Raw genomic sequence first — 14,405 nt, forward strand, 5'->3', positions numbered from 1 at the left:
CCTTAGGGGCAGGGCTCTGAGACCAGTCAGGCAGGGCCCTGCCGCTGGCAGGCAAGCTGGTTGGGCGGCTCAGGCTGCAGCTCCTCCCACCTTGAGATTTACTCATTTCCTGCACCAGGTTCCTGGTTGGGTGAGGTTCTAAATTTGCTATTATTTTGATATGAAATGGTTGGCAGACTTAAGCGGGAGAAGCCAAAGCCTGTGTCAGCATGTGGCCCAGGCCAACCGGGCTGTCCAGCGGGCAATTCTGTGCTTAAGCAGGTTTTCAGGATGTGTATATTTCTCAGTGGTATGAAGAACTTGCTTAGGCTTGGCTGTTTTAAAACTGTAAACGCATGACTGACGTTATAGCATCAGGCTGTCCCGAGAAGACGGCTTGTCCTCACTGGCTGCCTCTGAGCCCATCCCCGCGGGCTGTGCAGCCCGTCGGTCCTCACTGTGGCCGCCAGCACGGGGCCCTTGAGCTTCAACATGTCAAATTCATCCCTGCATCCCATGAAATGAGGGTTTTTCCAAATTGAAACTGACTTGAGTCCAAAAAGTTAATTCAGCCATTCAAAATAATGCCCTCTGGATGGCCAGTATCTCAAGGATGTGTAAAAAAGAGAAACTCTACAATTTTTAGCACTTTTTACACATTCAACAAGTGGGGAACAAAGTGGTGTTGCGGCTGCCCCTCGAGCTGGGGACGGCATGCTTGGGACGTGTCTGAGCTCAGCACTCCGGCGTCAGACAGGTTTTCCCTCCCAGGTAGGAGTTAAACTGGCTACTAATCAGAAGCCCCTCATACCTGCTCCCTCTGGCTGCCAGCAGCAGATCCCCGGGGACCGTGTGCGTGTCTCAGGCAGATCCCGGCCACAAAGGCCCCCCAGGAGCAAATGGTGCCACCTAGTTGGTGGTGTCTGGCCCGCAGTCCTGCACTCTGGGGCCCTGGGCGGGATGCCGTCAGGTCTCCCCTCCAGTGTAGAGAGGTGCTTCCCTTTCAGGGGCAATGCAGGGTGATGGGAACCCACAGCGGAGCCACAGTCCATCCCCAGAGTCTCCTGGGGTGCAGCCCCCCCAGTGGTCATGCCCCAGCTGACAAGGAAGGGGCTACACACAGGTGTAGAAATTTGTTTGAGAATTCCTCATGTGGGGGCACCTGGGTGGCTCAGTGGGTTAAGCCTCTGCCTTCGGCTCAGGTCATGATCGCAGGGTCTTGGGATCGAGCCCCGCATCGGGCTCTCTGCTCAAGTGGAGAGCCTGCTTCCCTTCTTCTCTCTCTGCCTACTTGTGATCTCTGTCAAATAAATAAAATAAAATCTTAAAAAAAAAAAAAAGAAAAAGAAAATTCCTCATGTGGCTTTCAGTTTATAGAAGTTCCAGGAAGGTGATGCAAGACCCTTGCAGAGCTCTGACCTTGGTGGGTTTTTTCAGTGCACTACGCTGCCTGCGGTTCTGGGGCAAGTTTGTGACCAACAAACTTACTAAGACTGCTTCACAGAAAAGAGGAAAATACTTTGAAATAGTATAAATTAAATTTTTAATTATGGGAATACTACCTACATCTTTCAAAATTACAAGCAAAGTCAACCGCCCCACCTTTCTTACGTAGTCAATGAATTAATAGTGTTGACCTTCGGTCCTAGACCTACCTCTCTGCAGCACAGACAGCGGGAGGCTGGCTTTTGTCTGGTCTGTAACCGCTCACTCTCAACACCCCGTGTGAATGAGCAACAGAGGGGCCTACAGAGTGGTGCGGACCCGTCCCCAGTCCCTTCCCCAGGGCCGTGGATGGCAACATCTGTCCCTAGCCAAGGCCCCGTTCCTCCTGCTCTCCCTTCCCACGGGGAAGCTACCATGTGTGGCATGTCTGAGTGTCAAGCACAAGGCTTCGGGATTTGAGCCGAGAGCGGGAAAGCGAAATCCTGCTCAGTGTAGGTGGGTCTCCTCCACCAAAGTACACAAAACAGTTTCCAGAAAGTAGGAAAATAAACACATTAGGGCTTTAATCCTCTTAAATAAAATCTGAAAATTAAACATTGACATTTAAAATGTACGAAGCATGCAATCCTCAGATTTTGAGCAAGTCCGTCTTTCTAGGGAAAAGACCTTCCGGTCATTAGTAAGTGGCGACTAGAGATCTGAACATTTCTGCAAATAGATGAACAAAAGGGCAAAGGTGACTGATTTTGTCAAATTCAGTAACGGGCAAAATAAGCTGGTGAGACCTGTTCAGGCGCATGTGCTCACTTCCCATCTCCAGAAGGAAGCCGGAAGTCGGGTGTTTTCGTTGCTAGACCGTAACGAATTACAAATGAACTCGTATGTTCTTCAGTGAGGGCATGGCGAAACTTTTCTGAGCAGGAAGAACACGCTCAAGCTCTCGCCTTCCCTTCTGCACAGGAAGGTTCAGGCTGAGCGCCCGGGACCCAGTGAGCCACAGCGCGCAGCCCAAGTGGGGTTCCCGAAGGCATTGACTCATTTATGGTACCTGGATGTCACTAGGCTTTAACCAGCTAGAGCATGATTCGTGACCCTCTAGGGTCCAGTCGTGTCCTGCTGGCCTGTTCTATAAGCATGTAGAGCGATTAAAGGTGTATTAAAAATCAACGAACAGACTCCCGAATTTAAGTTCATTCACGCATCTGTGCAACCGGCTTCATTTTCTCTTTAGCCACTGGTTACTAAAGCTTTCCAGCAAGGACAGGGAAAGGGTCAAAGGTATTCACAAAGATGAACCTTTCAAGAGCTACAGCAGGGGATCGCAAAGAACCCACAGGAGCCCAGTGAGGTCATTAAGCTGCCTTCACCACCCCCACCAGCGCAGGTCTCAGGGTGCGCCCGTGCAGCTTGTACCCCACTTTGCTGACCAGCGCCACCGTGCCGGGCTCCTTGCCCTCCACTGGCGTGTGGAACAGGGCCTCGTGCTCGTAGGGGTCGAACCTGGCACCCACGGGGTTCAGCCGCAGCAAGCCGTGTTTGGTGAACACCTTCTGGATCTGGACCTCCGTCATCAGGAGCCCCTCGTAGAGGTTCTTGAGGTGAGGATTGTCGTCTCTGACCTCCTCCTTCGGGACACTCTGCGTCGCCTTCTCCAAGATATCTGCGACCTCCAGCAAGTCCTTACAGAAGCCCTGGATGCCTAAACAAAGAGAAGGACATGGTCACCTGCACCCCCATCGCCATGGGGCACCCCAAGGGCCGGAAGACCACCGGCCGCGCGCACAGCCTCCCCAACGGTAACCTTTCAAACCATTCACTTGTCCTTGGATTCCAATGGCGTGTTAAAAAACAAAACCCCCACAAACCCCACCACAGCTTCTGGGTTTAGACGAGAGCTCGTTAGGCACGAAGATAAATAGCTCTTGAGGCGCAGAATCATCTCTCCATCAGCCCTCCCCTGGGCTAAGGAACTGCGCTCGCCACCCAACAGAACACCACACCCCCCGAACATGAGGCCAGGGAGGGGCTGCCGCGCTGAGTTCCCAGAACACACCTGAGCTTTAACCTTAATCTAACAAAAGAAATCATGGTAGGAGAAAAGTCCCTCAAAATTCAAGGCAGCATATTACATCGAACTGTTTGTGGTTTTCAAGAGAGTGCCTCAGATGCTGAATGGAAGTCTGGGCTTGACCGGACACAAGGGTACCTTGTACTACAAGGCAGCGCCTGTGGGCAACTTCTCACAACACTTTCCCCTCCTGCTGGAAAATAAAATAAAAAACTCTCTACCTATCTGCTAAATACACGGCGTCTATCACGGATTAAGCTTGTGCTGATTTTTGCAGGGCGGTCTGTCCTCGGGGAACATAGAGACAAGACCTCCAAGAACTACAAGTGACAAATAAAATTACAGGTCCCACCTCTAAGAGGGAGCTTTCCTCAGTGCCGAGGAACGATTACACTAAGGGACTTCATCGAGACTGGAGAGTCAGAGGAGAGGTCTGTGAACCAAGGCCTCAAGAGTCAGTCAAACGTTTGAGGACTGACGGGCAGCCAGAGCACAGGAAGAGGCAGACCCAGGTGAGCTGAAGGTTCCAGATGGGGCAGCCAAATGGGTGGATGGCGTGGTCACACTGTTGGGGCATCTGGCACAGATATGGTGGCTCAAGCTGCGGACTGCCCCGAAAGGGCTAGGAGCTCAGTAAATGGAGTCAAATGAGTTTTTGGGGTTCTCAATGCATGTAGAAATTACGTTTATGCTGAATCTATGAGGTGTGCAATAGTATTATGTGTAAAACAGACATACCTTAAAAAATACATTTTGCTTAAAAATGCTAACCATCTGAGATTCCAAGGAGGTGTGGTCACAGGCCACAACAAACACAGTGACAATCAAGTGTTGGAACTGCTATGAGACTCGCCGACATGTGACAGAGACAGGAAGTGAGCAGATGCTGGTAGAAAAATGCTTGCGCGACAGAGCGTTGCCATAAAGCTTCAACTGGCAAAAACCGCATCATCTGTGAAGCGTGGTAAAGCGAGGAATGACTGTATCTTATCGCTTTGGCCCAGGGTGTGGTGGTATGAGCGCCAAAGCTGGCCAGGATCCATCCAGGTAAATGGACAGCTGGGAGGATCAGAGGATCATTTAGCAGAATGAGGAAGGACAGCACAGATAAAGGGAAAATGGAGTTTAAAGCACCCGTGAGACACCCAGGTGAAGATGCGGGGTAAACGAAAGGACACACAGGGCCAGAGCTCCGAACAAACGTCTGAGCCACAAAGAACCTGTGCGTGGGCCCGCGGGAGGATGAGTTGCGCGGAAAGGATGTCAAGAGGAGGGGAGGCCTGACCCCAATCCCTGAAGGACCCAGACTTCTGGAGGCCAGGCAGATGAGAAGCCAACGAAGGGCGTTACCAGGGAGAGAAATAAGCAGAATTTCAAGAACAGACTGTTAGCTGCTGCCTGTGGATAAGACTGGACCCTGGCTTCCACCAGGCTGTGCACCTGCCTTCTGTCCTTGGGCAAAGCAGCTGACGTCTGTGAGCCCAAGGTGGCTCTTCCAGAATGCGGGGGAATGGTGCCTGCTGGTCTGTACAGGAGGTCCCCCAAGTGCTCAAACCGTACCAACATTTAGCAGACACCAGTCGGGGCCACTGGCCTCAGCACAGCCACCGTGACTTCCCAGCCTTGTGAAGCCTCAGTGATCTCACATGTAAAATGCAAAGGACAGTGACAAAAACATCCCAATGCTGACAGTGCAGACAACATCTTAGATCTCTGGCCTGTGCGACTGCTGAGGGAGCCATGGAAATGCCCATCCGGAGTCTGGCCTGCGGGAACCATCTGCAGGCTCAGACGGTCTCAGGTTAATGGAGGTCCACGTGGGGACAGCAATGCACACACACCCCTCACCAAAGGAGTGACACCTGCCATCCTAAGTGTGGGTCACAGCTGCAGCTTCGGCTCCTTGGGGACTCCTCCCCGTTGGAGGGAATGCACCTGGCTGACCCCCCGACTCCGGCCTCCTCATCCTGGCCCCCCAACCCGCCTGCCCCGTACTTTTCTAGGATCAGTGCAAGCAGTGTTGAAAGTTACCGTATAATTTTGCCTCCTCCACCAATTTCTGGCTCCTCTGCCTCAAGTTCTCAGTGTCTGCCAAAGCTCGCTTATACTTTTCCTAAAAGACAAAAAAAGGGCAAAGAGGAAATGCGCACAAATAAAAAAGGGAACAGATTTGTAAGAAAACAAATGCAATACGAACGAATCCCAAGTCAAAGTACAAGTAACGCGTGTCATTATGTCTGGCGTTTTAGACAGCAGGCAGCGCGGCTTCCTGAGCAGAAAGAAGGTCCACCCGTGTCACCATTTCCAAGGAATGACGTCAAGGGGTCACGAATCTGTACAGCCCCCAGAAAGCAGCTGGATAAGGATGAGGAAAAGTCTCATGGTTTTACGGTCTCATCGCCCCTCTAGGACGGCCTGCTAACTCGAATAGAATTTCCCACTTCAGGGAATCCCAGAACGCTGGTTGGGGCAGAAGCACCTAGAGCCCACAGCTCCGGGAGGGGTTTAGAACCACCAGCCCACTGAATGGAGAAAATCCCACCCGTGAATCTCATCTTTCAACTTCTGCCCAATGGCCCCATCCCAACACTGACTGAGTACCAATCAGCAAATGCTGCGCCCTCTCTGTTTCTCACCAACTGTCCTGCCAGGCCACGAATCTGTGCACTTCAGCTCCAGGGCTTCTGTCCTCCACCTGTCCTCCAGTTACAGGTAATTCTAGAACAAGGCTCCCGAGGCTCAAACCTGGGTTCCGCCGATCAGTAGCTAAGCAACCTGGGGAAAGTTACCCAACCTTCCCGTGCCTCAGTTTCCTCATCTGTAACCAGGGTTCTAACAGGCAACCCACGGGTGTTGTGAAGATTAATGTAAATAAGGTGGTTGAAACAGAGCCAGTAGAGTGTGTCTGATAGGAGCATGTTTTCAATTCTTAAAGAACCTGATTTGTGCCACCTACCCCTTTTCACATGGAGCAATGATCTGTCCTTCCAACTAGTTCACCGAACTCCTCCCTCCCTGGGAGCGCACCACAGAACCCACCTCTGGCCCCAGCCCGTGCCTTCCCGTCAGACCCCGTGTAAGTGCCAGGTGCGTGTTCCTCACTTGTAAAGACTGCCTCACATCTTAACTCGGTATCGTCTATGCAGCATGTAAAGAGGATTCTCATGATGGAAATGGAGCCACAGAGGATTTGAATTCTAGTCCCTTCTTCAGCGGGAACTTGCTACAGGAGCTGACCATAGTTTTTGGAAAATGACCCACCTCCTCCGGCCAGAGGTCCTCTGGAGAACCCCACCTGAGCTCAACAGATCACACTTCCCACAACAGCCCACATGACCTTACCACAGTCTCCTTCAGCTGCTCTTCTAGCTTGACCTTCTCGTCCAAGAGTATCTTCTCTGGGGAAGGAGTATCTGTCTTCTGTTCATTCTGACCCACGTCCTCTTCCAGGTTCTGGCCACTGTTCTTCTGTTTTGTAGCTGTGCACAGCAGCCGAGGAGATGGTCTAAGGCAAATGCATAGCACTAGGAATTAAGACTGGACTTTTGGCTTAAAAGTCTGATGTATCAGTTTAGAAACTTGAGATAATTTAAAACTATTTGCTACTGATTTGTGAGGGGGAATGAATTTATCTTAGATGTAATAAAGCCAGACAGTATATTATGTACAGAAGGTACTAACTTACATACAACTTTCTGTGTGTAAACTAGTTTGTCAATGTACCAAGGCCATGGAACTAACCTCTTCTTCCTGTTCCAAACATCTCCTTCTGAGGTATGGTCATCCACACTCATCACATATTGAGAGAGTAGCTACTAGGAGAAGTGAGGTCCCGTGCTGATGTTGAGGACAAGGACAGAATGGGCAGAGATCCTGCCCATAGGGTACTTACTGTCAAAAAAAGGCATCTACAGACAAAGTATTATGATTTTGGGTTTAAAAGTGATAAAGAAGGAATCATGCTTTAGGAGGCTCAGAGTAGAATGTTTGTAACTTCGGGGAAATGAAAGGCTTTGTACGGAGGAGCTCTGAAGAATAGGTAAGAGTTACACATAAGGAGTCCACACCGGAGATAGGAAAGCAGGGGGGTATATAGAGGGAAACAAGGAGCTCTAAACCCAGTACTGGAAGTACTCAAAACCTTATCCAATCTGATCCTCACATGAAAAAGGTTAAGTGATAAGCCCAAGGTCACAAAGTTATTGACGAATGGCAAAATGGTCTTAAACTCAGACTTCTTCACCAGGACCAGATTTCTCTAAGCTTAAAACTCAGATTTCTTCTAAGAGTTCTTCTTCTTCCTCTTCTTTTTTAAAAAGATTTTATATATTTGACAGAGAAAGAGTGACAGTGAGAGAAGGAACAGAAGCAGGGGGGTGGGAGAGGGAGAAGGAGTCTCCCCGAAGAGCAGGGAGCTTGATGTGGGACTTGATCCCAGGACTGTAGGATCATGACCTGAGCTGCAGGCAGGCGCTTAAGGACTGAGCCACCCAGGCACCCTGCTAAGAGTTCTTCTTACTGGCACCACATTTCAATCTGAAAATAAAGTACAATCTTCTTCCCAGAATAAAGGGAACTGCCTCAAAGAAGAGGAGAGCTATCAGTACACAGACTATGTGTACAAGAATGTTTATGGCAACACAATACAGCAACAAGCTGGGGACACTGCTGAACACACTGTCACTTCCACAATCTGGAATATTCTGTGGCTGTGGAAAAGAATGTCAAACTCTCACCTCTGGGATACACTACGGATGTACCGGGAGGTACGAAATGCAATTTAGAGAAATAGACAAAACATGAAACCTCTCTGTCTGTCAGTACAAACCAGAAATCCTGTGTATGTATACCTGTGTCTTAGGCCTGAAGAAGAGTGGAAGGATCCACTGGTCTGTGGAGTGGAGTGCATTAAGCCTTTTACTGTATTTTATTTCTGTGATTTAAAGAAGCTGGTAATTTAACAAGTGCATATGCTGTTGTGAGGCCGGTCGTCTTTCTCAGCAGTGCTGATTCCCGGATAGGACAGTCACAGCCTCTGTACCTTTTCTGCTGCTCAACCACGGAGGGAACACGGCCGGGCAGTCAGAGCTTAGCCCCCTGTCAGAGTTCGGACTAGGACTCCACCTGACTCCCCGTTTGAGCCTCTTTCCACAATCAGCTAGTTCTCAAGAACAGAAATGACTGCTACCTTTGTGACTGCTTTCCAATTAATTCAGATACAAAACCACAGACTACCTGAGCAACCCCGGCAATGCGGGTGCTCAAGGCTCTGTCCGCATGTGTTGCTTTCTGTAATTTCCGAGGCTGGCAATCACAGGGTGACCCCCCAACCACCGGAGGTCATCCTCGCACCACCCGCCAGGTCTGCCGGTCCACGCGAGCAAGCGCGTCCGAAGATAAGTCCAGCTCCGGCTCCGCCCGGCTGCTACCCAATGTTTGGCTCGAGCAGCTTCTCCGTGAAGTACACGGTTCGGAGCCGTTCCTCCGGCAAAGCCGAAGCTAAGACTTGCCAAATTACCTTTCGAGCTAGGACTTCGAATGGCAGAGGCCGCTGGCTAAAAGAACAAACAAGGGGAGGGCCCTGGCTGCTCCGTCCATGGCCGGGCAGCCCTCGCCGCGCTTCTGACCTGCACTCCGAAAGGAACCGGGCCGAGGTTCGGGACGAGCCCGAACGCCCGGCGGACCAAGTCTGGCGCTGCCCGAGCACGCGCACCAGCTCCCGCGCGCGACCTGGCCTTGGGCGGCCCGCCAGATCCCGGGCGCGAGCGCGCGTGGGCCGGTACGCGGGGCCACTCAGCCCCAGCAGCGGGCCAGGCCCCGGGCGGGGGGTCCGCGTGCCGAGTCGGCGAACCGCGGGGCCCACGACGCCCCTCTCCGGTCCGAACCCCCGGCGCGGCCTCGGTCTGAGTGGAAGCCGCACTGAGGACAACGTCCTTCTTCCGCCATGGGCAGCCGAGCGCGCCTTACCTGAGAGACAGGTAAGCTGGGAGACTTTGCCGCGCCAGCCTCACGCACCGAGCCGCCATGACTGCCGCCGCCGCCGCCGCCACTGCGCACGCACTGGGCATGCGCTTAGACCGCTGGTCCGCCCCCTCGGGGGCGTGGCCACTCGCGCTGACTCCGTGCCTCCGTCCCCGCCCAACCACTTCCCTTCAGCCAGTCCGTAACCGCTTCAGAGGGCCGCTTCAGAGCACTCCCCACCAACCCCTCCTCCCCCCCGCCGCGGCTCTCAGCTCTTTCCCTCCTGGTGGGCGAGGTCGGAGGCTTCCGGGGCTCGGAAGGTGAGGAGGTGAAAGGTGAAGGGAACCGTGGGAGGAGAAGCTCGCGGGCGAGGCGCGGTCCAGGAAGAACCAATGGGGACGAAGCGTGGGGAGGGCGGGGCGCCGGAAGTGCGGCTCTCGGCCCGGGAGACTCGCGTCCGGCCGACCCTTCGGCGCTTGCGCCGCATGTCGCTGTGGGAGCGCGTTCGGCACGCTACGTGTGCGCGCTGGGGCGGTGCGGGCTCTCGGGAGGCCGGGCGCGGTGAGAGGCCGTGTGCGGGGTCGGATCCGCGGTGGGGACCGAGGGGGGCTCCTGTCAGAGCCGGGGCGGGAACCCAGGGGCCGATGGGCCCGCGTGGACGGAGACGCGGGCCGACACTGGTTCTCTGCGCTGTGCCCTCGCTTCTCCGAGTAAAACAGACATTGTGGCGACGAGCTCGGCGCCTAGGGGGCTCTGGGGACACAGCTGAAGGTCATGAACCCAAGTGGCAACGGCCACTGCTGCTCGATCACAGGCCCCGAGGCCGAGGTACTAACCCTCGGCTGCCGTCCGTCCAGCGAGGGCCCCGGAACTCTGACCCGGCTCTTGCTCCAGCGCGCCTGGACGCAACCCCGTGGGCGCCTTGCCGCCTGGGCTGCAGGGGCTGGAGCCGTGGCTTCCGCGAGCGGCAGGGCTGCCCGCACGTCACGTCAGGGAGGACCAGCTTTTCTCCGCGCGCGCCGCAGAAGTAGTGACGGTGTTGAACGGTAGTCTGCGACACTTGGAGGGGGAGGCCAGCCGCCAGATCCGGGATGGGGGCTGTTCTGGGGGAGAATGACCCAGTTTATTAATTAGTTAAGGGGCCGGAGGAAAAGAAAAGAAGTAGGACTGTCTGACAAAGCTTAAAAGACACAATTAAGTGGATGTGAGGACCTTAAGTGGATCATGATGGAAAAAACCAACTGCACAAAAGACATTTGTGACACGGTGAGGGGAAATTTGGATACAAACAGAATGGTAAAGGAGGTCGTGACACTTGTTACAGAGAGAGAATGGCGTGGTGGTTAGGTCAAAATCCCCATTTGTTGAGGGATGCAAACGGAGTATTTACACTATATTGCCATTGTGTTTGGAATTTGCCTTATAAATACTCTTGTAAAAAAAAAAAAAGGAGAAAATGGCAAAATGTTGAAAATGGTTGAGGCTGGATGGTGAATACGGTCCAAATTGTAACTCTTCTTTTGTATATTTGAGATTTCCTTTAATAAAATGTAGCAGGATAATGCCCTTGTTTCTCACTGGCCTTGGGCAAGCCACAATCCTTGATCTGCTCACCTGTAAAACAGATCATTTCTTTAAAAAGATTTTTTAATTTTTTGTTTGAGAGAGAAGCAGCACACAAGCAGGGGAAGAGGCGGAAGGAGAGGGAGAAACAGGCTCCCTGCTGAGCAGGGAGCCCGATGCGGAGCTCAGTCCCAGGACTCTGGACCATGACCTGAGCTAAAGGGACACGCTTAACCGACTGAGCCACCCAGGCGCCCAAAAACTTGGATTATATTTATTGTGAAGTTTAAAAAACAAATACTCATTTTCTAACATATTTGGGCTCAGAGGGAGTCCGGGCACCCCAAATAGCTTACAATGCAGCATGAGGACAGTCAGGAGAGAGTTATAGCCACAGGTCCCTAGACAGAGACGAGCTTGTCACGATGCGAGGCCACGCTGGGGACAGTGAACCACCAGTTGGTCCAGGCTTGCCAGGAAGCCAGAATCCTGACCAGTGTCCCACCCCTTGCAATCTCCCTGAACAGGGATCTGCCTGTGCTGCCACCTCGTGGCCACACTGGAAACTTCCAAAAGGGAGCTGGGGTGTCCCATACGAAAGGGTCATTTTGCCACTGCTCTTGGGAACCTGCTGAGGTAGTTAGTTCCTTGAGGTCTTCATGAACTTGGTGCAAGTCCTCTCCACATGGAGAGGAAGTTGCTTGTATGGGAAGACTCCTGGATCAGCCCACTGATCACACTTCACAAAGGGCGTGGGTGGCCCTAGGTGGGGATGCAGGAAAAGCAAGCTCAACAGTGCATGGTGCCCCTGACAAGGAGGGGGGTGACGTTTAAGGAGGTGTCCCTGGATGAAGGTTCTGCAGATGGCTCAAAGGCATGCGGGCCATGGGTGTGACCCTCCTAACCGCTGAGTGCTGGTGGCTGCCAGGCTCTGGGTGGATGTCCTTTTGGGTAAGCACACAATAAGATGATGAAGGGCCAGAGCCCCGCCAGGTTAGGTGACTTGTTCAAGGTCTTGAAGGCAGAAAAAGGCAGAACTTTCCCTTGTTTTCCTCAACTAATCTCAGCTTCCACCTGATGGTCAGAGGGGAAGCCAGCAGCATGTGTCCGTCTCCCCAGAGTGTTGGCTGCCGCCACAAACTGCATTATTATTTTCCCTCAGCACAGATGTGGGTTTTCCTCCTTTAATCCAACTCTGAAATAAGCCAATTTAAAAAATGGGAGGGGCGTCTGGATGGCTCAGTTGGTTCAACGTTCGACTCTCGATTTCAGCTCTGGTCATGATCTCAGGATTGTGGGATCGAGTCCTGCATCGGGCTCCTCACTGAGCATGGAGTCTGCTTAAGGTTCTCTCTTTCCCTTTCCCTCTGCCCTTCCCCTGCTTTCCTTCTCTCTCTCTCTCTCTCAAAAAAAGAGGGGGCATAATGGGTGTGGTAGACAGAATTCTAAAGCTGGGCCTCAAGATACCCATCCTCTGATTATCCAATCCAACACAAATCCCAGTGCTGATCTGAAGGCACTTTGCAGATGTAATGAAAAGCCCAAGGCAGTTGGCCTTCATGGAGATTATCTGCTGGGCTTGACCTTGAGTGGAGAGGTTCCTCCAGCAAGCCACCTCAGAGAGCTTCCAAGCGTGAGAACATGACCACAGCCACTTTGGAGATGGAAGGGTTGTGGGAGAGGGACAGGCGTGTGTGGCCTCCGGGAGCAGAGGGCGGCCTTTAGCTGATGGTCAGCAAGGAAATGAAGATCTCCGACTTTCTGTTGCCAGGAGCCGGACTCCACCAGCAACCTAAAGGAGCCCCCTGGGAGCCCAGCCTGCTGGCACCTGCCACTGTGAGACCTGGAGGGGCACTGAGACCCCGAAGAATCCTGTGAGGTGGGCCTTACATTTACTGGCTTTATTGGATCATGTTTTGGATCTCAGCATATGGAGTAGATTGATCTTAGCCCTTGCTCCCTTTTTCAGCACCACCGCTCATTCTTGGCCCACTTTGGATTGTTGCTTTGTTTGGTGGCTGACTCCTCCGCCAAGGGGAAACCAGGATTCCCAGGCTGGGAGACTTGCCTGGATGAGGGACCTGACATCTAGCAGCAGATCTCACCACAACTCATCTCTGGCACACTGGCTCTAAGCAGAAAGGATGTTCTTGGTAAGAAAATGCCACCAGAAAGGGCCACAGATGTTCCTGTTGAAATTACCTTCTGCAAAAAGAGTCCCATCTGTTGCACAGGGAGACACGAATACAACAGAACTCACAGCATGTCCCTGAGAACTTTGGAAAGACAGCGAGCGGTTAGAACCAGCTGTTCCAGGTGCAGTCAAGGGCCCTCCGTGGGCGCAGTTTTCTCTGGGAAGACAGTGGCCTTGGCTTGCCCGAAGGATGGGGAAGGAGGGAGGAGGCGGCAAGCCCCTCGCACCCTGGGGAGAGCTTCTTATGAAGCCTGTGGACATGACAGATAATTTGAATCTAAGGCTGATTAAATTGTTCCCCACCAGCCCCCTGCGTTTTGAGCCCTCCTGTGTGTTGGTAGAAGTCATCATCGGCCAGAAAAAAGTCAGAACCATGAAAAGCGCCGTGGGAGAGGATTGGCAGGAGGGATGGTTTCTCATTAGAAAAATAACGGAGATTATTACAGAGGCGTTGGAGGGCATGAACGGTAGGGAAACCCCTGCTCATCAGCCTTCCCCTACCTTATGCAGCTCTCGAATCCCCGTGACGAAGCTGGGTTCTTTGTTTTTCCTTGGCTCTGCGCTTGGGTGGGTCCCGAGCCCAGAACCAGAACCAGAGCCAGAGGCATCTCGAGGTGATGGCTGTGATCCTGCGGGACCGCAGTGAACAGGGGTGAGGTGGGGCTCTCCCCTGAGTAATGAGGCTAGGGACACTCGTGGTATCGTGAGAGCACATGCCTGTGCTGTCCATCCCCCAGACGATGACCTGTAGCCACTGGAAGCAGTGGATGCCCCTGCTCTCATGCCTAAGCCCTCCTGGGGTCAGGGAACCAAGCAACGGTCGCCAAAGCCAAAGACGCTAATTTCCCCCTATGCAAACATCCAGGGGACGGCAGACCACAGCTCCCAGGCTGGCTCTGTGGTCCCAGGTTATCAGGGGCCCAGACCTCTTCCCACTTGGGGCTCTGCCCTCCCCCAGTGGTGGCGCTCACCCTCTCTATGAAGATGGAGCTCCGGCCATCACAGCAGCATCCCCAACATTCAACCCATAGAGTTGGGGAACGGAAAAGTCACACCGTAGCAATCTTCAGGGAAGTTCTGTGCAGGGGGCCTGTGAGCTGGGAAGCAGGGTCACTGTGTGCCCAGCCTGCCAGCTCACCCCTTCGCATTCTGTTCTGCTCTGGCCTCCACTGCATTCACCAATTGGACTGCTTT

At 53.0% G+C, this 14,405-nt stretch overlaps 1 protein-coding gene across 1 annotated transcript; it reads right to left on the reverse strand.

Annotated features, from left to right (window-relative positions):
- Positions 1 to 1,505: 1,505 nt before the first annotated feature.
- Positions 1,506 to 9,570, reverse strand: GRPEL1 (GrpE like 1, mitochondrial). Its single transcript, XM_032855511.1, has 4 exons — positions 9,461 to 9,570; positions 6,836 to 6,998; positions 5,525 to 5,606; positions 1,506 to 3,124 (listed from the first exon to the last, which is right to left on the reverse strand). The coding sequence occupies exons 1-4, from the start codon at positions 9,559 to 9,561 to the stop codon at positions 2,778 to 2,780; spliced, it is 693 nt and encodes a 230-aa protein (XP_032711402.1). The 5' UTR covers positions 9,562 to 9,570; the 3' UTR covers positions 1,506 to 2,777.
- Between the last annotated feature and the right edge of the window lie 4,835 nt (positions 9,571 to 14,405).

This window comes from Lontra canadensis, unplaced genomic scaffold (assembly GCF_010015895.1).
Source record: "Lontra canadensis isolate GAN:19392208 unplaced genomic scaffold, GSC_riverotter_1.0 scaffold1, whole genome shotgun sequence".
Taxonomy (NCBI): Eukaryota; Metazoa; Chordata; class Mammalia; order Carnivora; family Mustelidae; genus Lontra; species Lontra canadensis.